Here is a 25,888-nt window from a genome sequence, read left to right on the forward strand (position 1 = left end):
AATTCTAGATTGATAATGATTATATAATAAAATAGATATTTAGGACCTTTGTGTTTCATCTGCAGGCCAAACCCATCACTACTGCATTAATGACATATGTTGTGAGTGCAAGCATCTCAAATACATCCATTCAAAACTTGGCTGATCCAGTGATTATCATTCTGAAGCATATTCAAGGAAACTGGGTAATATATCTATTTTCATCTGAGAACCAAACAGAACTCCTCTGTGGTTTTCCTGTTAAAAAAATGGCCAAGCCGGGCGTTGGTGGCACACGCCTTTAATCCCAGCACTCGGGAGGCAGAGCCAGGCGGATCTCTGTGAGTTCGAGGCCAGCCTGGGCTACCAAGTGAGCTCCAGGAAAGGCGCAAAGCTACACAGAGAAACCCTGTCTCGAAAAACAAAAACAAACAAAAAAAATGGCCAATTAGCATTCACTTTCAAGACTTCATGATGATTTTCTAACTCCAGGTAGCAGAAGTATGTTATAACTGGGTATTTCTAGAAATAATGCTGTATCCTCAAGGGGTCCTGAATAGTGGACATTCTAGCAAAACTGGAACTAATACTAAGCAGACCTCTTGGTTGTAACAGTAAAATCCATCTAATTCCATTCATTTTTTGAGTGAGATAAATGACAACTTCATTGAAAATGACATTTGTATTCTTTGGTTTTCCATGAAGAACATTAAAACATGTATTAATTTTCAAAGGTTTAAAATGATAATCATATGGAATAACATAAGGCATATATTACTAAATGATCAAATTGAGTCTTAGTAAAAGAATGAGTGACTGTTTCATTCTTTGATGTTAATATGTGTCCAGTGTGAAGCTTTAATAGCTTCCTTCATTCCCTATCTGAGACCATATGGCCTAACATATTTTCCACTAGTCTTAAAGAGAGGAGAAGGGAGAGTGGGAGAGGGAATTTAAAAACCAGATTGAAAATGAAACATGTTAGGTGGGTAAGATCTCTCAATTTCGACTGTAACTATGACTCTCAGATGATTCCTGGAAATTAATTATTCCTTACCTCCAGTCTCTCAGAGATTGTAGGAGCTAGGGAAATTTTAGGAATCTTCAACAGGGTTAGTGAGGAGGCAACTCAACCATGTGTTCATAAAGGATGGCCACAGCTGTGAGTCCCCAATTCCAAAGGCTCATAAAGAACACCTACTGTATGTCAATCTCTCACTGGTTCTCTACAGCTCCTCTCTGGGCCTTGCACCAATTGGCAGATCCCAATGTTACTAGATGACACATGCTACGTTGCCATGCAGTGACATGCTGTTTTCTTACTTCTAAGCCGAGAGCTAGGTCGAGTTAGACTTAAAACCAAGCCATAAACGATCTCTCTTTCTCTCCCTCCATCTCTCTCCTCTCTCTCCCTGTGTGTGTGTGTGTGTGTGTGTGTGTGTTTGTGCTTACATGCGTGTACACTTGTGTCTCCACTGACTAAAAACCTTGAAAACACTTCTGTGTATTATTTCTGTGCAGTAACCCTCACAGGAAAAGCTATTTAGCTGTAATTCTCATTTTTGCAGAATTATGATCAAGTTTACTGTGCCTTTTGGGATTTTGACACTAACAGTAAGTATTTATAGAAGCAGACTTTGACCTGTTTGGTGGTTGAGGGAGAGGGCTTGTCGTATAGCTATTGTCTAATCAGACACCACAGAGCACTCTGCATGACCAAGATACTCTATATGATTTTTAGGGCATGAAATTTAAGAAAATTCATTTTGGCAAGACATCTATTATAGAAATTATAAAAATAACCCAACTTATGGGTAAGCAAGATTGGGAAAAATGCAGTTAAGAACGTCCAGTGTCGAATAACTGTGAACTATTTGAAGAGGGCTGAGGAGTGATCACCTGGCTCTTTAGGTGTATTTTCTTGGAATGATCATCACTGTTTACTTTCTCCCCCTCTTTTATAATGATGGCTGAGTCCTTGGGTAGGCCCTATGCCCTCTAAGGGACCCAATCTTTTAATTATCCCATTGAGGAGATGAGACTTCTTTGTTAATACTGAAAAGCCCTTCTTGCTTGGATAACTGCATCTATGAAGGTACTGGGTGTGATTGCTGCTGACTGGGTTTCTCTCAGGTTTGCTACCTCCACTGGAGTCCCTAGGGTTAATACCAAATCTCAGAGAATTCTCCCACACAACCAATCTCTCCTAGGAATGTCATGGCTGGTGGTGAGAAACGTTCTTCTACCTAGGGAGCTCTGCTTGGGTACTTTTCCCATTTAGAAATCTGAGTGAAAAGAGACATTCTCTTTCTATTGAGCTCCTCAGGGAACAGAACACTACCTCTTTCTGACAAGCAGAAACAACATGTCCTCCCCTGGCTCCCCCCCAAGTCTGTCATTAAAATGGTCCTATAAAGTGACAAGTTCTGTCCTCCACAGCTTCAATGAGTTGATCCCATTCCCAGGAGACCCTTTGCCCCTGGCTCTCTATGCTGCTCACACCTGGATACCTGTCCTGAGATAAGTCTTTTGGCACACTATCACCCTAAACAAGCTCTAGAAGCCAAGATCTACAAGGCTCTAATGGGCTGAAAGGATCTCTAGACCATGATCACGTGACACCATTTCGTTTCTGGGTACAACTGGCTGAGTTGGCTAAGTGGCAGCCTATATTTCAAAGGTCTAGGTCCTTCAGAAACTTCTAGATCTGTCTATTTATTTTATTGGCTACTTACATAACACGTCACTCCAGCATGGTGGCAGGAACAGTTGCTCTTGATTAGAATCGACTTTAATCAGCAGAGGTGTGATACAGAAACAGGAGAAGTGAGTGACAATGAAGTTAGACTATTTACAAAGCCCCACCACCACCCTGCACCCATGACACACACGTCAATTTGGCCTATTAAATGTAATTTAATTTTGCTGTTCAGTTGTATCCCTATCTTGCTGTCTTAACAAACAATGCTAATTATAACACACGTTCGGATGGTTCATGTAATGAAAAATTAAACATTTCTGAGAAAAGTGAAATTGCTTTGAAATTCCCTTCTGTCCCCCGCAGATGGGCTAGGTGGATGGAATTCATCAGGCTGTAAAGTAAAGGAAACCAACGTAAATTACACAATCTGTCAGTGTAACCACCTCACCCACTTTGGAGTTTTAATGGTGAGTTGTCTCTTTATCACTCTTCGATGGAATTTTGACAACTTTTAGTAGGTTCAAGCTATTAATGTACGTGTAAACTAAATAATGGAAAATGGTATACAAGCAAAAAAAGATGGCTCTCCTCCCATTGTGTTTACTAAAATAGAGAAAATTGAAACAGGTGTTCAGTTTTCTATTATAAAACTAAGTCCCACTCCTCACATTCTCAGTGAGAGCTGAGAAGCTCTGTATAACATACAGTGTCAGTGTGTAGCCTAGGTTTGTCTGGAACTCATGATCTTCCTGGCATGAAGTACTGGGTGAAAATAGGGATGCCCATCCACACCTGCCTTGAGTATGTTTTATATTCCCTTTGAAATTTTTATTCAACATATTAAAAGCCAAATTGTGAACATTTTGTATGGATCACTCCCAACTGGCTAGAGCTTTACAATGGGCATCAAAAGCCTCATGCTTATGTTCTAGCTCTAGTCAGCAATTACCTTTGCAGTTTGGTTTGAGGTGTCTTACTTGCTTGGAACTTAGATCTTTCTTCTGAGGTTTGAATGATAGAAGGGAGAGTTTCTCTTATCTCAACACTATTGATATTGATATGTTGTGATAATTCTATGTTGTGGAAAATAGTTCTGTGCATCATAAGATGGTCAGCAGCATCCCAGGCCTCTACCTAGCTGATGGCACCAGCACCTTCCTCAGTTGTGACAACCAAAAAATATCTCTAGGTGCTGGCAAATGTCCCCACAGGGGGTATAGATTCCTTCTAATTGAGACTTCCCAGAAGAGATTAGTACTTCCTAGCTTTTCTAAAAATGCCCTAACTTCTTGTGAGGCATAGAACCATAAGCGTCTAATGAAAGCTAAGGACTTTCTTCCTGAACCAGTGCACTTATAATTTCAAATAATTTTGCACGTCATTGCAGATCTTTGGTGGTCTTCAGATTAAGACATGACGGGACTATTACTGTACACAAAGGACCAGTTTACCTCTTAATTTTATAAAAGTTATTAAAAGTCTAAGGAAAAGGAACATCTTTTTTTTAATGTTCTGTGTTATATTTTGGGGACACTCAGTTCAGATAATGATTCACTTTGCATCCCAAATTCAAATCCATTAGCTTGGTTACATTTTCAAGTGCTGAACATGTTAATGACAATGAAACCAAGGACTAAATGTTCTTTCAGTGTTGTTGATGGTTTTCCATGCTTTGTACACAGCAAGCTGTACTAGGCCTGGTCAAACTGCATGTGGTCTTATCACGTATCCACTCACATCATCTGACTGTATAAGAGCATAACAGAGTTGCTATATGTCCTGGGAATCACCTGTTTGTGAGCACCAGAAGCATTTTACTCAAAACTTGTTCTGGTAAATGTGTAAAGCACTACAATATTGTAATTCTAGGATTTGTCCAGGTCTACAGTGGATGCAGTGAATGAACGGATATTAGTGATTATAACATATACAGGATGTGGGATCTCCTCCATTTTCCTGGGGATTGCAATGGTGACATACATAGCTTTCCAGTAAGTTTATACAACATAGCTCTGAGTAAGTTTAATTTGATCTGATGAACGTGTTGTCATTGAAATCTTGTTAAATTCATGAATATAATACAACAAACAGAAAGAGGTTACATCATCAGATTATGAAGTGGGGAAAATAAAAGTAAAGCAAAATAACTATTACTGGAGTATTTTAAGAGTGAGAGATTTGTGATTTGGAGTAAAATCTCTCTTCCTTGATACGAGGACAGAGATGATAAAAGGAAAAGTCTAAAGTTTCGTTAGAAACAAGAACCTTTTCATCATATGAAAAAAGTTAAGATGGAGAAGGACAACCAGACACGTGCGCGCACACACACACACACACACACACACACACACACACACAAATTAAAAAAGAAGACAGAAAATTGAAAAGTGGACCAAAGAACTGAATGAATACTTCACAGAAAAGGTCGTGCATGGGCAGCCCTAATTTGAACCCAAATGATAAGTATATGATCATATGTTAAGTTTCTCAACATCTTTATTCATTACAAACAAAAATGCTAATTAAAGTCATAATTATTTTAAAAACTGACCTTGAGTTGACAGGGAGATGAGTTGGGGTAGTGTGGGAGGAGTGGGAGGGGGAAATGGAGGTAGACATGATATTTCATTACAGAACTGTACACAATTCTCAAGAATAAAAAGAATTAAACAAGCAACATTTTTCATTTTATTATCAATAGAAGCCAGCCAACCAACCAAACAACTAAACAAAAAAATCTAAACCCCACAGTTACATGCCCGGGCACCCACAAGAATGACACAATTTTAAAGTATCAACAGTAGAAAGTGTTCACAAGAAGATGAAGCCACTATAACTCCCATGGATTTCAACAACCATTTATTACCCAGAGCTCCTCAGAGAGGGCTGGGAACTTGTGAGGCCCTAATGCACAACTCTTGCTGTTTTATTATCCAGATAGGATGTAGTAGTACTTAATTTGGAAGGGAGATCATGCCTGGCCTAACATTTTTTTGTTTGTTTGTTTGTGTTTTTTTGCTTTGTTTTGTTTTGTTTTAAAGCAAACTTCGAAAAGATTATCCTTCCAAAATCCTGATCAACCTATGCACAGCATTATTGATGCTCAACCTAGCATTTCTGGTTAATTCCTGGCTGGCATCGTTTCAGCAAGTGGGACTATGTATCACAGCTGCAGTGGCACTTCATTACTTTCTGCTGGTGTCTTTGACTTGGATGGGCCTGGAGGCAGTCCACATGTACTTTGCTCTAGTCAAAGTCTTCAATACATACATTCCAAATTATATCCTGAAATTTTGTCTAGCTGGTTGGGGTGAGTATTCTGCCATTGTGCTTGATGTTGCTTTTAAAATACTGTCTTTAAAAAAAAATTAGCTCCACCTTATTCTATTTTTCTTTTTCCTTCTTTTCTTTCTTCCTTCCCTCCTTCCTTCCTCCCCTCCCTTCTTTCTTCCTTCTTTCCTCTCTTCCTTCTGTCCTCTCTTTCTTTCTCTCTTTTTCTTTCTTTCTTTCTTTCTTTCTTTCTTTCTTTCTTTCTTTCTTTCTTTCTTTCTCTTTCTTTCTTTCTTTCTTTCTTTCTTTCTTTCTTTCTTTCTTTCTTTCTTTCTTCTTTCTCTCTCTCTCTCTCTTTCTTTCTTTCTTCTTTCTTTCTTTCTTTCTTTCTTTCTTTCTTTCTTTCTTTCTTTCTTTCTTTCTTTCTTTCTTTCTTCTCTCTCTCCTCCTCCTCCTCCTTCTTTTAGACAATATGAGACTGGGTAATTGACAAAGAGAGAGATTCTGAGTTCCAGAGGATGGAAAGTAAAAGGTCAAAGGCAGAACTTCTCTTTTCATAAGGGACCTACTGCTGAAAAAATGTGAACTGATTTCTTGCAATAAAGCATTAATCTATTCCTGAAGGCAGGCCCTTTATCACTTAACCAACTATTGAAGATTTCATTTCTTAATACTGAGGCAATGAGGATCAAGTTTTCACCATATGAACTTTGGAGGACCTGTTCAAAGTACAGCAGACACCATTTGGCGTGCTATTTCGGACCCATCTCTTACTAGTGTAGTTCAGGAATTAAGTACTACATCACTGGAGTTTGGATGTGCATTGCTCTTCCTGCTTATGTGGTTCTATACATTCAACTTTAAAACTTTAAAGAGTTTGTACACAAATGTTCATTGAACACCCACTCGTGTGTTGTACTAAAGGCTAGATCCATAATAACAACCTTGTGAGATTTTAGCCTTCCCTTTACAGAAGTATCAACAGTACTTACTGATGTAATAGTGAGTGGTCAGCTCTCCATTATAGGTGCCAGCTGATATTCTAAGTGCTTTTCGTGCCCATGTAGTCTTCACTGCCTCTGTATAGAATGGATTCCATTATTATTCTCACTGAAGACACGAGGGGAGAGGGTTGTACTTGCTAAAACACACACCCAAGATATGAACCAGGCAGCCTCTCTCCGAAGTTTGAACTTTTAATATTGATGGTCTTGCCATATTGTTTAAGACTTCAAATTGATAACATTGTGTCTAGACAGCCATGATTGGGTCCTTACCACCCCTTGTGACTGTTAAGACCACTGTTGTCCCTGGGAGAATCCAGGAATGGAACTCAGCACGGATGCATCCTTCTCTCTCTCTTGACCAGTCATTGTTAGATTCACTCACAGTTCTTTCCTCCTTCCTTTACTCCATGCCATACACGGTGACAGTTCCTACAGCTTGTTTGTCTCTTGAGGCATCTCATTTTATACTATTCCCTAAGATACAGGGGAAGGCAGGAAAGGCTAAAAATTGTACTCAAAGGCAGGAGAGTCTTTGTTTTAAATTTTTTTTAAAATTTTTTAATTTTTAATTTTTTTCCTTTTATTTTATTTTACAATACCATTCAGTTCTACATATCAGCCACGGATCCCCTTGTTCTCCCCCCTCCTGTCCCCCTCCCCTTCCCCCCAGCCCACTCCCCATTCCCACCTCCTCCAGAGCAAAGCCTCCCCCGAAGACTGAGATCAACCTGGTAGACTCAGTCCAGGGAGGTCCAGTCCCCTCCTCCCAGGATGAGCCAAGCGACCCTGCATAAGCCCCATGGTTCAAACAGCCAACTCATGCAATGAGCACAGGACCCGGTCCCACTGCCTGGATGCCTCCCAAACAGATCAAGCCAATCAACTGTCTCACCTATTTAGAGGGCCTGATCTAGTTGGGGGCCCCTCAGCCTTTGGTTCATAGTTCATGAGTTCCCATTCATTTGGCTATTTGTCCCTGTGCTTTATCCAGCCTTGGTTTCAACAATTCTCGCTCATATAAAAGTGTCAAGTATAATCACAAGCTCAGGTTGAGCCAAGGCCAAGGTCTGGCTGACTAACTAGTTGAGAAAGATACAATGAGCTACACTTGGATCCATCTGTTATTGGCACAGTGAATTGGGGAGTAGCTAAAATTGCAGACCTCCATTTCTCACCCCAGGCTCTGAAAAGAATAACACCAAAGAGAAACGGAACAGATGACACTGGACAAGTGGTAGGATTCTCCATGGATGATTGAGGGGTCAGTTCTAAATGGGAGCTATGTGCTTTTCTACTCTACAGCTCCATTTTAGTTGGGGCAGGGTATAAAGCCCCACACCTCTGAAGACCCAGGAAGTGGTAAGAAAGTGTCTGTGACAACTTCCCAGAGGAAAGAGGGAAAGTAGGGGATATCACCCCCAAGTCTCTTGTCTTCTCCCATTGGTGAAGACGCTTAATACATTCTGTCAAAATTGAGATAAGCTGAGATGCAAGCCTTTGCAGGCATGGCTTATGTGGATGCACACAACGTCATGGGGGAGGGGTACTTCTAAGCTGCTGCAGGAAGTTTGGAAACATTATAAAATCAAAATGGAAGACAAATACTAGGATCTCTGTAGATTTAACAGTTGGTTTTCCTAAGCCAAAGCAATCTGTTATGAAGGCGCATGCCTTTAAATTTCTGTCCAAGAAAGTAGATTTACCCACATTTTATAAAAACTGACAACCGAGTATGGTGCCTCATACCTGCCATCCCTGATTCAAAGTCATCCTAGGCTACATACTGAATTCTAGTTCATCTGGGTCTCCAGCATGATATTTTGCCTCAGAAATCCAAACCCCAAACAAACAAAAACCAACAGAACAAGTAATGGGATATTTGAAAGATTTTTTTTATTATATTTATTTATTTTATGTGCGGGTACATGGAGGTCAGGTGACAGTTCGAAGGAATTTATTTTTTCCTTCCACCATGTGGGTCCTCAGGATCAAACTCAGGCTTGGAAGCAAGTGCCTTAACCTGCTGAGCTTTCTTGCCAGTCCCAGTAGGGACAATTTTTTTTTTTTTAAATTATGAACATGCAAACTTGAGTACTTCCACATAATTTAATCATAAATATGAAGCCTCCTTTCAGACCTGTCTTACAGCTTATGGGGACATTATTTTTAAGCTAGCATAGAAAGTAATGGGCCCCATTATGATATTTTCATACTACATGTATTATACTTCATTATTAGTCACCCTCCTCTCCCTCCAGTAGTCCCCTCCCATCCTCCCTGCTCTCCTCTTGCTGGTCCTCTTCTTCCCACCAATAGACCCCTTTCTTCTTTCACGTCCATGAAAAAATAATATGTGCATGAGGGTAGGCCCTGTGCCAGGTGTGGGCTAGCTGCATTGGAAAGGATTAATCTGTTTATCATAGTTGGGGCAATGGAGGATTTTTCAAGATGCTTGCCACTGTGAGGAATGGAATAGCTTTGCAGAGTATTTTACAAGCCCCCTACAGGGTGTGTGGGTGTATGTGCTCCCATTAGGAGAAATGCAAGCTTAGAAATAAAAAAAAAAAATCAGTTCAGTTTTGCAACTGTACATGAAATTGAATTTGTATAGCCCATGCCCATACTCCCATCACGTTTGACCATTTTAACTGAGCTGATTGCTTTATTATAGTGTGGCTGAATTGAGCGGCTGTTAACTGGTCGATCTAGTCAAAATGTCAAACTAGTAACGAGTGTGGAAACGGCTTGCCTGTCAAAAAAGTAATGAAGGCTGCAGCTGATGTCTGTGCCCTTCCTCCAAGGTGACCTAGACAAAGACATAGTGGGAACAAAGGGGTAGAATTGAAAAGCAGGAAAAAAATGGTGGCCCATCATCTGAGAAGAAATGTGTGGCGTAGGCTTGTATTCTGATGAACTAGACGCTTTGATTGCCAAACTGATTTTTTTGGCACTTGAGCTTTTTTAATAAGTATTAAATGTCACCTTGGAGCCACTGGCATACTGCTTAGTTTAGTAGATTGGAAAACTCCTAGAAAAGTTTTACTTGGAAGAATTCATAAACATTTTGCAAACAATGGTATTTGGATGTCCACACATCTGTGGCTCATTTAAGCAGTGTCTTAACGTGTCAACCCCCACGGCTGTTTGATTAGGATCCTTCCCCTCGGACTGAACAGGTTCTTTTTGCCTTGCATGCCCACTCTAGGAATCCCAGCGATCACAGTGGCCATTATACTCAGCATAAGAAAAGACCTGTATGGAACTCTGAGCCCAACAACTCCATTGTAAGTACCACTATCTCTTGCTCTCGGGCAGTAGGTGTTCTAGGCACGGTGGGATGCTCCTGCTCTGGGACTTTGTCTTAGCACTGTCTTCATGGAAAATTCAACGTCAGCCTTTTTGATAGAACACCGCTATGCTCACTTGTGGAATGGGTAGGTGTTTGGATTCTGTATGACCAAGGCCAAATCATCCTGCCTTTTAGGTGCATTTCTTCTGGAAAATGGGGCTAATGTAATTTGCTCTCAGTGTCATGTGCAAGGTAAAATGGCATTGCTTGTATAAAGTTCTTGACCTGTTGCTTGATCTGTGTCAAATGCTATGGAACTGCCGGTCCTTTTTAGTTGCGAAAACTCACAGACCACACGAAGGATTTAGTGACTAGTCTAAGGAAATACTGAGATGAGTTAGAAAACCTGTTCTGTCTTTTAGCAACAAAGGTCTTCCCAGAAGGAGACTGAAAATCTTCCCATTGTAAACTGCCAGATTTATTTCTCTCTATTTGTTTATTGTTTTTCTCTCTCTGTTTTAAAAATTTGATGTATAAGCCCATCTCTTTGGCTCTCAACTACAGTCACAAGAATAGCCTTTTATTCCACTCCATCTCTTTGGAGCCTTATTTGGACCTACACATCCCTTCAGGCTGCACAATCTTTTATTTAATTTCCCCATATCCATTCCTTTTACCACGGCTTCTCAAAAATCACAGCCACTATAGATTTCTTGTCCCGTTGTGCTGAGATCAAGTGTAGGAGGTCCTGTATCTAACATCCTGTCTTTCATATTGAGATGGCAGTTGCAGAGGGTCAAAATTACATTGCCCTCTGCAGCAGATGCTTTCTAATTAAAATTCCTAGTTCTCCCTTATTTCCCTCTCTTTTCTCTCTCCTTCTTTGTCTCCATCTCTGTCCTCCCTCTTTGCCTGTTTTGTGACTTAAAAGGTCCCCAGTATCTGTCTTGTAGTGATTCTTCTTCAAAGATCAAAAGCATAAACAAAACCAGAACAAAATCAACTCCGCACTCCCCACCCCCAAAGAGCCTTTTCATATGTGATTTGTTAGTAAGAGGCAGATGGCTCTAAGAGTTTTGTTTTGTAAATAATTATACTTTGAAAGGTAATTCACTACAGGGTACAAAATACAAATTGTACAAAAGGGTAGAGGCTGAAAACTACGCCTCTTCCCAACCCCCAGCTCTAAAGTTTTTCTCCTTTCGGGTAACTCCTATCACCAACAGTCAAACATGTGGCCATCTCCTTGCACACAATTTTTGGCTTATTTCTTTTATTTTTTATTTATTTTATTATTACTTTTTATGTTTGGGATTGTGTCTTGCTGTATATCCCAGGATGTCCTAGAACTTGCTGTGTAGCTCAGGCTGACTACAAGCTCAGCAGTGCCCCTGCCTCAGCCTCCCAAATTGCTGATTTTACACGCTGGAGCCATGACATCCAGACAGTTATTTTGTTTTTGACACATTGTTGTATTTATTTGTGGAGCACAGCAAAAACATTTGAATACAGATGTATATCATATCACGGTCAAATCGAGATAATGAACATATCTATTATCTGAAATATTTAGTATTTGTTTGGGTGTCAACACTCAAATTCCTTTCTTCTCAGTAATCTTAAATATACCATACAGTATTGTTTACTCTAGTCTCCACACTGTGCAGTAGAGCACAGGGGCAATTCCCTCTGCTGGAGCTTTGTGCCTCCTCTCCCTAGGCTCTGATGACTGCTAATCTGCTCTCCCATTCTATGTGATCAACTTTAGCAATTCTTTTAGATCTATTTATTTTTTGTGTGTGAGTGTTCCACCTGCATGCATGTATGTGAACCATGTGCATTTCTGGTGCACAGGGAGTCAGAAAAGACACCCAGTTTCCTAGAGTTGTTTGAGATGGTTGTGAGCCACCATGTGTGTGTGCTAGGAATCAAACCCAGGTCCTCTCCGAGAGCAACAAGTACTTTTAACTTGAGCCATCTTTCCAGCCCCATGATGCACTTTTCGTGTGAGTGCCCTCTCACACACTTTATGTGTATGCTGTTTTGTACACTGATATTTTCACTTGGAGATGATTCTGTATCCTGAACTACAGTGCTGACTCATCTTAAGAGTTGTCTGGAGTTTTGTTTGAGGCTGCAGAGGATAGAATGAGAATCCTAAATACGAGACTGTATTAGGGAGATTAAATGTTTTCTCCCTCACCCTCCTGAATCTCTCTCTCTCTCTCTCTCTCTCTCTCTCTCTCTCTCTCTCTCTCTCTCTCTCTCTCTCTCTCTCTCTCACACACACACACACACACACACACACACACGCACGCACGCACACACACACGCACAATGACATGTGCCAGTATGGACAACATGTCCCAAAGGAATTTTTCTGCATTCAGAAAGAGATTCCAGCTAATTAGACACACAGTTGACTTAGTCAAGCTTGTCTGCCTTCAGAACTCAGAAGCAATGCGTCTCCTAGTTAGAATTGTTGTTCAGTGAAGCATCTGCTCACAGGAACCACTATACATCTCTTCTTTAATAGAAACCGTAGAACCATTAAGCTATCCAGTAGCCACTGCTGTCTTTTGTGGTCCAAATGCATCATATTTTAAAGCAGTACAACGAGAGCTGTCTTTTTTTGTTGCATTTTCATTAACTCTGATCATCTCATCATTGTTTGATATCGCATTCAGGAATATTCTTGCTTGCTCATGTCCTTTTATTATGATATTTATCATGCAAAGCAGAATTCATCTTGCAAATAAAAGCTCTGGTTTAAGGTGTGTGCAGGGTGGGGAGGAGAGCTCCTTTGGGGAAAAATACATAATTTGTTTTTCTCTTGTTGAAGAAGAAAATAATTTCTCAGAGAAATTTACTGAGGTTTCTGTATATGTGCCCTGTAGGAGTCTAGCCTGCATTGGAAGGTACCCAAAAGTAGGGCTCAGGAGAATAGGGTTTAAGCCCAGCTCTGCCTCCAGCGGGGCGTGAGTGAACACCATTGTCTTGCTTCATCTCTCTAGGTCTAGATGTCCTAAGAACCACTGAAACTGACCAGGTGACCTTAGAGTGCCCAGAAAGTAGTAGTATATATTTATGCCTCACAAGAGTCTTCTCTTCCTTGTTCTGTACAGTTGTTGGATTAAAGATGATCGTATCTTTTACATCTCGGTGGTGGCTTATTTTTGCCTCATATTTCTCACGAATCTCTCCATGTTCTGCACTGTTCTTGTTCAATTGACTTCGGTGAAATCCCAAAGCCAGAAGACCCGGAAGAAGATGATCCTCAATGACCTCAAAGGCACAATCAGCCTGACATTCTTACTTGGCCTCACTTGGGGGTTTGCCTTTTTTGCCTGGGGACCTGTGAGGATCTTTTTCATGTATCTTTTTGCCATTTGTAATACTTTGCAAGGTAACTGCTGCATGTGGGCCCTATCTGTGGCTAGCTAGAAAGCTTTGTTGTTTTGGAAAATAATCCCACCAATAAGAATTTAAAGGAGGAAAAATATATATTCTTCAGGAGATCCCTGCTCCCAACAGGTCAACAAGTGGTCTTTGGAAATATTACTTAGATGTTATCCTTCGTTGAGTGAATCTCTCTCTCTCTTTTACTAGGGGAGGAGGGAGGATTAAATAAGCTAGCACAATTCTTTCTAGTTGGTAATGTCAGCATCAAACACTGACTGGCAAGGTTTTGCGCAGTACTCATCAAATCAACACACTGTTGATACACAGATTCATGCTTGTGTTTAAAATTTGAAGTGCATGGTCTAGTCGAATATACCAATTCCTAGATAGTAGAGACATTAAACTTATAATTCTACAGGCTCCAATTAAATCATATATCTTAATAAATCCTCAGGCTAGAAAGGTGCAGAGTCCCACAGAAATCAGGCTGAAATTCAGAGTCTAGGACCAAAGTTCTGAGTAAAATATGTGAAAATATAAACCATGCTGTTTTTCTTCTGTTCTCGTTCTCTCTCTCTCTCTCTCTCTCTCTCTCTCTCTCTCTCTCTCTCTCTCTCTCTCTCTCCACGATATGTGCATGTGGGCTTCATGGGCACACTTACAGGCTGATCTCTTCTAGCACTTATTCCTTATTCCTTTGAAACCTGAAGCTAGGCTGTCAGCCAGAAAATGCCAGCAACCCCCCTACTTCCACCCTGCATAGCACAGAGGTTGCAGGTGTACGTGCCATTGTAGCTTTTAATATGAGTGCTAAGAATTTGAAAACAGACCTTCATGCTTGTACAGCCAGTACTCTTACCTGTTGAGCCATCTCCCAGCCCCTTTTGCCCCTTCTTATTGCATCTGGCAGGAGAGATGAACTTCTTAGGAACTCTTGATGTATGCTTACTCAGGGCCTTTCGTGGCTGCTGATACTTGACTGTGACTGAGGTAATGGCTCCACACTGGAACAAGTCACCTGGCTCAGACTGAGGTGCTCTGATTTGATATTTTAGCATGTCACAAGAGCTAACTAACCTTGGTAGAGAGTGCCTGTAGAAGTGGATTAAGATGGTGTGCAGGCTCCCTTCTCAGTGCTAACTCCAGTATGCTCTCCGGCTAACTAATCTGAGTAGAAATTTGTCCTGAGTATTAAAAGTGGGGTTGAAGGAAAACTAGAAAGCTGGTTAAAACTTGAAAAGGAAGGAGGTAATTTTGAAACAGCCAGTGTTCCATCCTTTGGCAGAGGGAAAACTGGTATGTAGAATTTATTGAAGTATTCTCTTAAAGATGAAAGTGAGAGTCTTATAGAACCAACTTGAACAAAGGCATGCTGTCTGTCTGTCAGACACATTCTCTGCCAATCAAGTGCTCCTAGTCAATATAGATGGGGCCATTGTCTAGCAAGGGCGTTTTCAGAACCTTGAGTTTCAAAGTCAAGTTACACACACACACACACACACACACACACACACACACACACACACACTCTGTAATGAGACATTTGAACAAATTAGCAGTTTATATGACAAGTGGTCAGTTTGCAACCATGACTAAAAAGGTGGATGCCCTGTGGGTCAGGTGAGAGAAAAATTCAGCCTATGATGAGCCCTTTGTGAAGGAGAGGGTACATACACAGAAATGCTGATGGCAAAAAACAAAACAAAACAAACCAGCAAAGAAACAACCTGGCATCTTCCCTCATGCCCATCTTATAGTGAATAAGCAGATCGATGTGCTGTGGGAAAGGAAGGAAAGCTGCCAGGAGGAGAGAGAGAGAGTTGGCAGGCAGCTCATTGGAATTCACAGAATAACCTTTAAGTATGAGAACTCACAAAACCGCATGCGGGAGATCAGAGCAGCAGTAGGTGCTCAGTGTCACTGTCGTCTCTTGTCCATGCGGCAGCTAGAGGCTCTGAGGCTGAGGCTGAGGCTGAGGCTTGCTTTCCTCAGGTTGCTGCACTGCCTTCCAGGTGACTGTTGCGCAGAAAGAGACAACATGGCTGAATTTCATCACTGCAGTTGTTTGGTTCTACATAGCGCTAAGGCCCCTGGGAGAGTTAGTGAGACAGGCCTCCAGATTGCTGCCTCCCACCTGGAATCAGGGAGTCTCAGGGCTGGGACCAGGGAACCAGGATCTTGCCAATCCAACCCTCCATCAAGTGACAGAAAATCACTTGACTCTTCCTGCAGCTTCCCAGGGACTGAAAGCTCACCATTCCATGAAGCAGAGCGTTTAGCTTCTGATCCTCTCTGACTCTTATCCTAGTCTTCGTCCTTGGATGAGTGCAATGGTTAAGACCTTGGGCTCTATAGTCAGACAGCCCCTGCTCAGTGCTGATGTTGCCAACTCCAGGCAAGCTCAGTGACCTAGGCAAATATCACGGAGTCCAAAGCCTCTCACCTCTGATCATGTGGGTAACAGCACAATGCTGGCCACAGTGTCACTGCTTAGTAAACACTAGCTGTTGACTTGTTTGTACATGACTATTCTGGAGCCTCCTCCCACCACCTCTAGTTCCATCCTGGCAATCATACAGAACAAGCATAATTTGTCTTTATGACAGCCCTATCAGATCTATGACTAATGCTATCACTTTTCCTCACCCTGTAATACTTACCCCAAGTATTTCCTTATCTAGATACAAAACCACAGCCTTTTCTCATGTCCATCACCATGCTAGTTGGCCCTATTTTTGAATACTTCTGTTTGTCAGCATCCTTTTAAAACAAAGCCCTTCCTCTGAACTTAATTGGTGGGAGGTATCATCAAACTAATGTAAATTTCAGCAGATTATCACTTGCCTCAATCCAAGATTCTTGACTTTGTGCTGGACCTCAGGGAACAGACCTGTAATCACAACTACTTTGGAGGATGAAGCAGGACAATTGCAAGTTCAAGTCCTTTTCTGGACTACCGAGCAAGGGATTTAAGGCCATCCTTGGGACTTAGTGAGACCTTGCTTCAAAGTAAAAGTTTAAAAAAATGAGGGCTGGGGATATAGTTCAGTGATAGAGCATTTTCCGAGCATGTATAAGGACCTATGTTCAATCCCCAGTACTTAGCAACAGAAAATTTACTTCCACTAAGGTAGTAATTTATATAAGGTGGAAGTTATTTACCCTTTTGACTTGTGCTCAGTTTGCAATGAGTGATAGGAATAATTTACCTGTAGGACAATTTTCCAGTGTAGAGAAGCAAGTTGAACCCTTTAGAAAGAACAAAGATTTCCAACAGCACTTGAGCCAAAAATATATTTTGAGGTCCAAACAAGTATATTGTCATATTGCTGAGGCTATAGATGACAATGGGAATTTATGTGTCAATGCCTAGAAGTTCAAGTCAACAGCTGTCTATTGAGCTGCCACACATAGGGCTGGAGGCAAAGGGAAAGGTGATATGAAGATGAAAAGGAGACAGAAGCCAGATCTTCAAAAACTTGACAGCTGAAAGATAAGATGGGCAATATGCAGAGAATTATGTGGCTAAGTAGGGCACATATTATGAGAGGCAAAGTATTATGGCAGTTCAGAAATGGGAAGAGTGCTTTCAGGTTGAGGTATCTGCAAGGGCTTTGTGGATAATGATTTTAGGCATGGACCATAAATAAAAGTCAGAGTATTGACAAGAATTACTCCTGCCAATTCTACCCCCATCTTGAGGAAATCCAATTAGCCCTCCAGGGAATTTTCAGTTAGGATCATCTTAAGTCCTACTTTCATTTCCCCAGGAGTTATTTTACAAGATGGAGATGAAAAATGTCTCACATTACCAATTGAGATCTCCAGCACTTCTCTCACTTGCTGAACAAAGTCAGAGCTGGACATGCTTTGCACATGCTTCAGTTATGCCAAAGATCATGTGCTTCAGATATTTATGGGTGTGTAACAGCCTATCTCCCAAGTTCAGAAGCTTAACACTATGTACATTTCTAAGTCTTACACAATGTCTGAGGGTCAGAAATTACAGGCCTTGTCCAGGGCTGGAATGTCTGCTTCTTAGAAGACTCAGTCACAAAGCTGGGACTCACCATGTAGGCATCTGCATAGGAATGCCAAGATGTTGTCAAGGCAAGATGCTTGATTTCTTGAAGAGGGGGTGGATGCAGGGGGATGTCTTTTGTAGCTTAATGAAGTGACACACCACAACTTCTGCCACATGTCATTGGTATGTGAGAGGATGCTGCATGTCACGGATGTGAATGTTAGTACGTGAAGATGGGGAACATTGAGTGCTCTCTCCAGTTCTGGGTATCCTAGTAGCCCCTATGTTTTGCGCTCTAGGTTAGATGGCAGACTAGGGGGAGAACAGTGGTGATTGTGAAGTCTTAATATTGACTTTGTGCTACTGCTGCCTTTGGGGAAGTCTTAAAATTCTTAGAAAGACAGTGCTCCTGAGGTTGATTGGAAGCAGCATTGATGGTGACAAGAATAGGCCTGAGTCAGTGGATTGGTGCTAACTTGTGAAAGAAGGTGCAAAGACTGATCTTGTTCTCCTGGCTTAGGGTTCCTCATTTTTGTGTTTTACTGTGTGATGAAGGAGAGTGTGCGGGAGCAATGGCAAAGGCATCTCCATTGCAGTTGGTTTCGCCTAGAGAACTTTTCAGGTAAGATGTCAACTTGGGTGAGATCTTAAACCGTACATGTTTTATAGAACTGATCATATTAATTTGTCTCCTAACGAATTCATATGACAAGACTACCAAAACAGAGGCTGCTTCCACGGCATGAAAATGAATTTGTGCTTTTATGCTAAGATGAAGGAAGTCAAGGGAAGACTGTGACTTGGGCCATATTTTAACCTGGTAGAGCTCTTGTTTGGGCCCAGATTGCTTGGGTTGCTTGTCATCTGTCCTGTGATTCAGTTAGATGGGTGGTGACTGAGTACTTAATGTGTTTCAGGAACTAGGTCAGAGGGCCTCCTGGCCAGCAGCCAACGGTGGGTTGATTGGTGTGAGCAGCAAGTGGAGTGAACATGTCAGCATCTCTAAGATGCCTCACAAGTGAGCTGCCTGGGTGGCTCTTGTGGTGGGGCTCTCTGCCAAGTGGGAGATACAGTAGCCTCTAATGTTGCCTCTCAACATTGGCACTTCCCCTGAGGACATCTCCAGTGCAGGCTAACTGCTGTTCCTCTATTATCAAATGATCTCTTTAATTTTGGCAGCTTGTCTCAGTCTCCATTCAAAGCCCAGGCTGCTTCCTTTAGGGAGGCAACATTTGTGCTCTAGGAGTCTACAAGTGGCACCCAGGGATCTTTTCCACTGGGTATATTAGTGACCTTCAAGTCCTTATGCTCTAGGGAAAGCAGACATCCTTGGTAAGTGCATCATCGGCTTGTCCTATATCCACACCACTATACAAATGTACTTCTCACAATTCCATAGAAAAGCCAACTCCAAGAATGAACAAACATTGAGCATTTGACTTCTTGGACTTCATATTTTAATGGTATTATTGAAGGCAGTATAATTTCTAGACCACAGCCTCATCCATTTTAAGTGTAGAATTTGATGAATTTTACATTTAACTTTTTTTCTGGTGTCATTTCAGATGGGAACAACAGGTTTGGGATACATGTTAGGTATAAACAGAAGAAACTGAAGAAAACCCATGAGTCCAAATTATTGACACCATCGCTCAAGTCAACAATAACCAATTCCACTTTCAAATCTATAAGATCCGTGCCCAGCACTCCTTCAGAAATAAACTTTCCAAATGGTAAAGCACAAGGTACTTTGTATTTGTGTCCAGAGATACTCAATAACATGAGACTATATGTTAAGTCTTAGATAATACCTTTTCCTCAAAGCAAGTACATAATTAATATATAATGTAACAGATTACTATATTGTATAATATTACATGTGGTATGATATATAATATAATTAATATATTATGATACATATTCAGGGGAACACTAAATCTAATCTCTCTATATATGTATGTGCTTTTCTATAGATATATGGAGCTCATTCTGTATATATCTATATTCTATATTCTATGTCTATATTCTATACCTATAGAATATATATCTATATTCTATGGATATATTTGGACTCATTCTTAGCTGAGAAAATATGTATAGACTGATGGGCTGTTAGACTAATGAGAAGAGAGGAGACAAAAAGTTTAAAAACTTCAAGGGCTCTTTTTTAATGATGTATTTATTTTTATTTTATGTGCATTGGTGTGTTGCTTACATGTAGGTCTGTGTAACGGTGTCAGATCTCCTGGAACTGGAGTTATGGACAGTTGTGAGCTGCTATGTGGGTGCTGGGAATTGAACCCAGGTTGTCTCGAAGAAGCCCTCAGCGCTCTTAACTGCTGAGCCATCTCTCCAGCCTGTCAAAGGGTCTTAAAAATAATTGTCACAGACTTTTGAAATCAGACATAGTCTAGATCAAATCTCTCATTTTACACAAAGGGGGTCTTAATCATGGTAAAGAAAAATGCCTATGGACAATCACTAAGCTCCAGCCTCATAGCATTACCATTAATACTCCTTGAGTTACTACCACAGGAATCTCTGCTTCTGGGGGGAGACAAATATTGACCTGAGGATGGGATATTCAGAGAGAAATTACAGAAAAGGGGTGAGTCTACAAGTTAAGAATGGAAAGCCTTCTTGAAATGAAGAAAAATAGTACAATGAAAGTAAAAAGGATCAAGAACTTTTGAAAACTGTAAGTTCAAATCTGAATGCAGTAGCACATGCCTGTAATTCCAGCCCTCAGGAGGCTTCCAAGAAAGGTTTTCCAGATTTGAGACCAGCCTGGGCTGCATAATGGGGCCTTATCTCAAAAACCTAAAAAAGAAAGAAAGAAAGAAAGAAAGAAAGAAAGAAAGAAAGAAGGAAAGAAGGAAGGAAAGAAAGAATGAAAGAAAGAAAGAAAGAGAGAGAAAGAAAGAAGGAAGGAAGGAAGGATAGAAAGAAAGAAAGAAAGAGAGAAAGGAAGAAAGAGAAAGAAAGAAGGGAAGAAGGAAAGATCCTTAAGTTGACGCTGGGCTGACTGCATTCTGTTTTACTTGGATCATGATGCGATAGTCTGTGTTTGCTTTTCTTAAAGCCACACGACGCTTCCACTTCACACATACACAGATTAGCTTGAGAGCCTGACTATGGTCACCTGTCACTTTTGCAGTGCTAATGGCAGGATTCTCTCTCTCACTTCTAGATTTTCTTACATTGACTTCAAGAACTCATTCTATTTTCCAGGCCTATAACTGATTTGGGAATTGCATGGTGTGTTAAAAAGGCTTCGGCTCAAGATCAGGTTGTGCCCTGAACTTTGTGACCTGCTTAGAGATGTATTCTTTCTATCCTTAATATGCATAACTCTACAAGCTAGCTGCAAGTCTGAGTGAGCAGATAAGGCTGATTGAATCACACTACATAGTCTTAGTCTCCATTGTTGTATGGGAAAGTTAGTGGTACCCATGGAAACAATCTTTCACTAGCCACTGGTACCCATCACAGTCTGACCAGCTAAATACTATTTATTGCTCTTCTTGGAAGCCCTGGATTGTCATAGTATAAAGAATGCCTGACTTGTGGAATCTCCTTAGTAACCAATAGTTGGGGATGATTGGGAAATGTCAGTTTTGCAAAAGGGTATCCCTACTGTCCCAAGGATATTTTAATTCATTAGCAATAACGTTTCCCAAATGTACATTTATTTTTCTTCAGAGGAAACAGTAGCAAATACATGTTGGAAAATCTTAACACTCCCTTATGCCAAGCAATAGTCCTGGAGAATCAAGAGGCCTAAGGCCTGTTTCAAAGTGCTCATAGATTGTGACTATAACTCTGCCAGCAGAGCAGGAAAACAGCCACAGGTTCGAAAACTCAAATCTAGATACTGCCATCAAACTTGTGGCAAGCACAATTTCATCTACTAATCTCAGTCCTACCAGGGGCTTTCAAACTTTCAGAACAATTCTATCAAATCTATAGGGGATATAGCTGTGTTCTTCAGAACTTCTCCAAGCTTTGGTGAAGAATGGTCTCCTCTAGGTCAGTAATACTAACTTGAATTGGCAATGTAGGAAGTGCATAGGTACCTGTTGCCTAGTCGGCGCTGTCAGAATGATTTCATCTCCCCCACAATCATGCTAGCAGTATATTTTTCACAACCTTCACTTTTCTACTTATTCACGGCATCATTCTATGATATTTTCATATGTGTCTTCCTTGTGCAAAATCCTTCATGAGCCTGCCTTAAATGTTCTTTGTTTTCATGCAGGTGACTTTGATGATTGTTCCTATACTTTCTCTTCCTCGGGTTGTGAAGCTGCACCGACTTTTATAAGAAGAGCATTGCCTGCAGAAATCAAAACAAATTCCATTCAGAAACAGAGATCATTTTCAATAAATGTCAGCAGAGATGCTCACCTGATTCCAAGTCCTGGATTGGGGGAAATGTTCAATTTGTGAAGCAAATCTGCCCCTACCTTGTATTCTATAATTGTTTTGGGAGAGACAGAATGAAATTTTACTTAGTAAATAGTAAGCTTGGAATAATTCTCTTCTTCAGTGTTATTTTTTATTTTTTGAAAACCTTCTTATTAAATGCTTTGTCCTAGGTAGAAAGAAGACAATGAAGAAAAGACAATCCTTTTATTTATTTGTTTCTATGAGTACGAGTCTGTACCTATGTGAATGGATCTGTGTCACAGGCATACAGGAGCCCTTAGAGACCAGAAAATGGCTTCCAATCCATTGACATCGGAGTTACAGGTGGTTGTGAGCTACCTTGTGGATGGCTGGTATCTGGGTCCTTTGCAGGAGCAGTAAATGCTGCTCTTGACTGCTGAGCCACCTCTCCAGCACCAGTGGGTCTTTTTTTTTCATTTTTAAAGAGGAGCTTGAAGCCCATGTATGATACATTAAGGGAGAAATATCCATAACATTGGGGATTTTGTTTCAAAAGTGGTGTGTGTATGTCCTAAAACAAACAAACAAACAAACAAGGCCAAGGTCTTTATTGCTCTGTCCCGAGAGGCAAACAATTCCAGGTGACCAAAGTGTCAGGATCCATAGCTGCCTTGATACCCACAGAAGCAGCAGATAGGAAAGCCATGAGGTCAGAACTGAAGAAAATATCCCTGCCTTGTTTGCCTGTCATAAAAAAAAAAAGAAACCTAAAATCTCCAGCATTCAAGGCTTCCTTTTGATTGACATCCCTTATTTAAACATGTTCTGAGGAAAGGGTGAATCATCTATTCACACATGCAGGGATTCCATGGTGGGGACTATTTCTCAGCCAAGATAGTCCCCCAGGGGGTAGCAAGCAGGGTCCTGATGAACAGAACAGAACAGGAACTAGCTGAAGCTGTTGACGCTCCAAGAGAAATAGAGGAGGAGAAATGGGCGGTGGGGGAGGTGGGAGGAACTGGGAGGAGAGGAGGGAGGGAAGACTGTAATAGGGATGTAAAAACAAAAAATAATAAATAAAGAAAACAACAACAACAAGAATTGAAGGGTAGGTCAGGACAAGCAGTGTGAAAGGGCCTGGGACAAAGAAGGACCATCTGAAGATGACAAAATATGCAAAGAAAGTGAAGTCCCATGGCTTTGTGTTTTATGGGTAAGCAGGATGAGAGAGCTTTTGTATTTGTTTTGGATGGATTCTATGCCCCCCCCCATGTGTGTGTGTCTGTGTGTGTGTGTGTGTGCTTGCTAATTCTGTGACCTACACACACGTCACACACACACACACACACACACACACACACACACACACACACACACACACACACACACACGTGAAAGGACTAGCACATAAATGATTGCCAAACTGTCCCGCATGTTATAGGTCTTTGAAATTGATAGCATGAAGTTACTGCCACCCAAAAATAGAATTAAGGACAAGATTTGGTTGCAATTCAGAAATCTAAAACAATATCACTGGCACCATCAACAAAACAACCTATGCATTCCTCCAAAGATTAGATTTGGGGGGATCTTTGGCTGTAAAATGTCCACAGTTGTATTTATCATCGACAAGTAATAGGATCCTGATTGTTCTGCGGCCACTAGGATGTTGAGTTCACAGCTTGATTCTAATGCCCTGACATACTGTGGCGAAAATAATAATAATAAACTCTCTGCAAATTAGATAACAGTTTGAAATCACAGGGACAACACTGATAAATGTCTATATATTATGTTTTGATTTGTCCTTCCTGGGCCACAAAATGGTTGATACTTTTTTTGTATAAAGACGGACCCAAGAAATTCTGGAGAGGAATTTATACTGCTTTCAATAAAGAGTCAATGCTCAACGATTCCCTTCACGTGGAGGGAAAGTTAGACACACGAAACTTAGTCTCCTCTCTCTAGTGGATGCTTGACTAGAGAGATCAGGTACACATGAAGCAACAGAGAATGATTAATGCGTGGGTGTGGTGGGAGACAAGTGGTTCATGGAGAGAAAATGATGGAGGCTCTAGTTGGGCTGGGATTGGAGGCTGGACAGCTTGAGGAAGGCAAGAGTCCATTTCTAATACTACAGACAAATACTCATTATTCAGCCCTAGCCAACAAAATGACAAAGCCTGCTAGAGCTTCAGGGCACGCGATCTGGCTTCCCATTCTCTCCTGAGCCTGTGGGCATGCTGGCAGAAACAGAGTGGTACTAAACACCAAGGCTCAAGAGGTTCCTGTCTAGGACTCCAGTCTGCAGTGTTTCAAGAAATCCAAAAGGTGCCTGTGACCATCCGCAATGGCTCATCTACCTTACATCTAGGGATATGAGAAAGTCGGAAAGAGTGAAAGGGCCAGGGAAGGAAAAGATTCTTCTATATTGTCAACAGTTCAAGCCTATGATTAATTGGTGTCTTCCTGGCCATTACTTTTAAGCATTTAGGGGACACAAAGAATCTAGAACAATAGAGAAAGGCCCAGGTTATACCTCGACTGATTAGGTAAAATAAGTGAAGTAGCATAAGCTCATATTTAGAATGTCCAGCACTTCACTGATACTCTATATTTTTCATGTGAATATCAGGATATGCATGACTGAATGGAGTGAAGTTGTGAATGAAGGAGGAGGAGAAACAGTGCCCTCAGTACTTCAGAAAGCAGTATTTTCCAAGAGGGAACACTACTAGAATTTGTTCCCAAAGACTCAAGGGTTGAGAATCCTTGACAGTCACTGAGATAGGAACAGATGGCATGTCATCCTTCCTTAGCTGTTATGTTTAAATGAGTGGGCTCAGGGTGAGAACGATAATTGCTTTCACCAATTTCTGCCAGATTTGGCCAATGGATAGATTCATTTTGCCTCCCCTTAGCTGGAATTATGGGAAATCTTGTCTTTTCAATGTATCCTTAGAAATTTTCGTTGGAAAGCTGGAGGTCATATCAGTAAGCATTTCTTCACCAAAATCATAACTTAAGATCTTTTACACAAAGGCAATTTCTGCTTAAATCAACAAATGAGTGAGCAATTTAAATTCCCAGATGAACTTTGATATTGGAAAACCAATCTATAATTAAGTAGGATAGTTAGGTCAGCTGTAAAATTAAACAATTAATCTCATAATCTTTAAAGTTTCTGTATGAGTCAATTTGCAACAAATAATTATAGTATATGAATTAATACAAATGAAAACTATTCATCATTTGCTAGACTTGATCAGAGATAATTGATCAAGATAGCTTTAAAAGCCCTTTCAGCCTGGGGAGGGGAGCAGATAGATTTCTTCCTGATAATAAGCCCTGAACCTCCCTTTTCTTTTTACAGAACCTTTGGAATTGTGGATTCTTTCAGAGTGTCATTAAAATGTAAATGCTCTCCCAGTCTCTAGAAGCTGTTTTAGTTGTTTGTCTTTGCAGTGCTGGGATGGCACCTGGGACTCTGTGCCTGCTAGGCAAGTGCTCTAGCACAGACTTCTATTTCTCGCCTTTCTTTTATCTTCCCTGCATATGTGTGTGGTGTGTATGTATGTATTTATGTGTTCACACGTGTGTAGGTGCATGTGTTGATGTTTGAATGCTTTCCTTCATTGTGTCCCACTTTATTTATTGAGGCAGAGTCTCTAGCTCCACTTACCAATTCTGACTAGGTCTAGCTGCCAGTTGGCCCCACGTACCCTGTCTCTACCTCACCTGCCCGTGGCTCTGGGGGTTCTGCCCTGTGTTGTCTCACCTGCCCGTGGGTCTGGGGGTTCTGCCCTGTGTTGTCTCACCTGCCCGTG

General features: G+C 41.0%; 1 protein-coding gene across 1 annotated transcript in view; it reads left to right on the top strand.

Annotated features, from left to right (window-relative positions):
* The window catches only part of Adgrg4 (adhesion G protein-coupled receptor G4), a 102,321-nt gene extending 80,200 nt beyond the window's left edge, over positions 1-22,121 (top strand). The window contains exons 14-23 of the mRNA XM_028889884.1: positions 66-185; positions 1,548-1,593; positions 3,044-3,147; positions 4,550-4,671; positions 5,722-5,990; positions 10,163-10,241; positions 13,372-13,652; positions 18,193-18,294; positions 19,238-19,417; positions 21,931-22,121. Coding sequence (XP_028745717.1) covers positions 66-185; positions 1,548-1,593; positions 3,044-3,147; positions 4,550-4,671; positions 5,722-5,990; positions 10,163-10,241; positions 13,372-13,652; positions 18,193-18,294; positions 19,238-19,417; positions 21,931-22,121 — 1,494 coding nt within the window. The remainder of the gene's footprint in view (positions 1-65; positions 186-1,547; positions 1,594-3,043; positions 3,148-4,549; positions 4,672-5,721; positions 5,991-10,162; positions 10,242-13,371; positions 13,653-18,192; positions 18,295-19,237; positions 19,418-21,930) is intronic.
* Positions 22,122-25,888: the final 3,767 nt, after the last annotated feature.

This window comes from Peromyscus leucopus, chromosome X, assembly GCF_004664715.2.
Source record: "Peromyscus leucopus breed LL Stock chromosome X, UCI_PerLeu_2.1, whole genome shotgun sequence".
NCBI lineage: Eukaryota > Metazoa > Chordata > Mammalia > Rodentia > Cricetidae > Peromyscus > Peromyscus leucopus.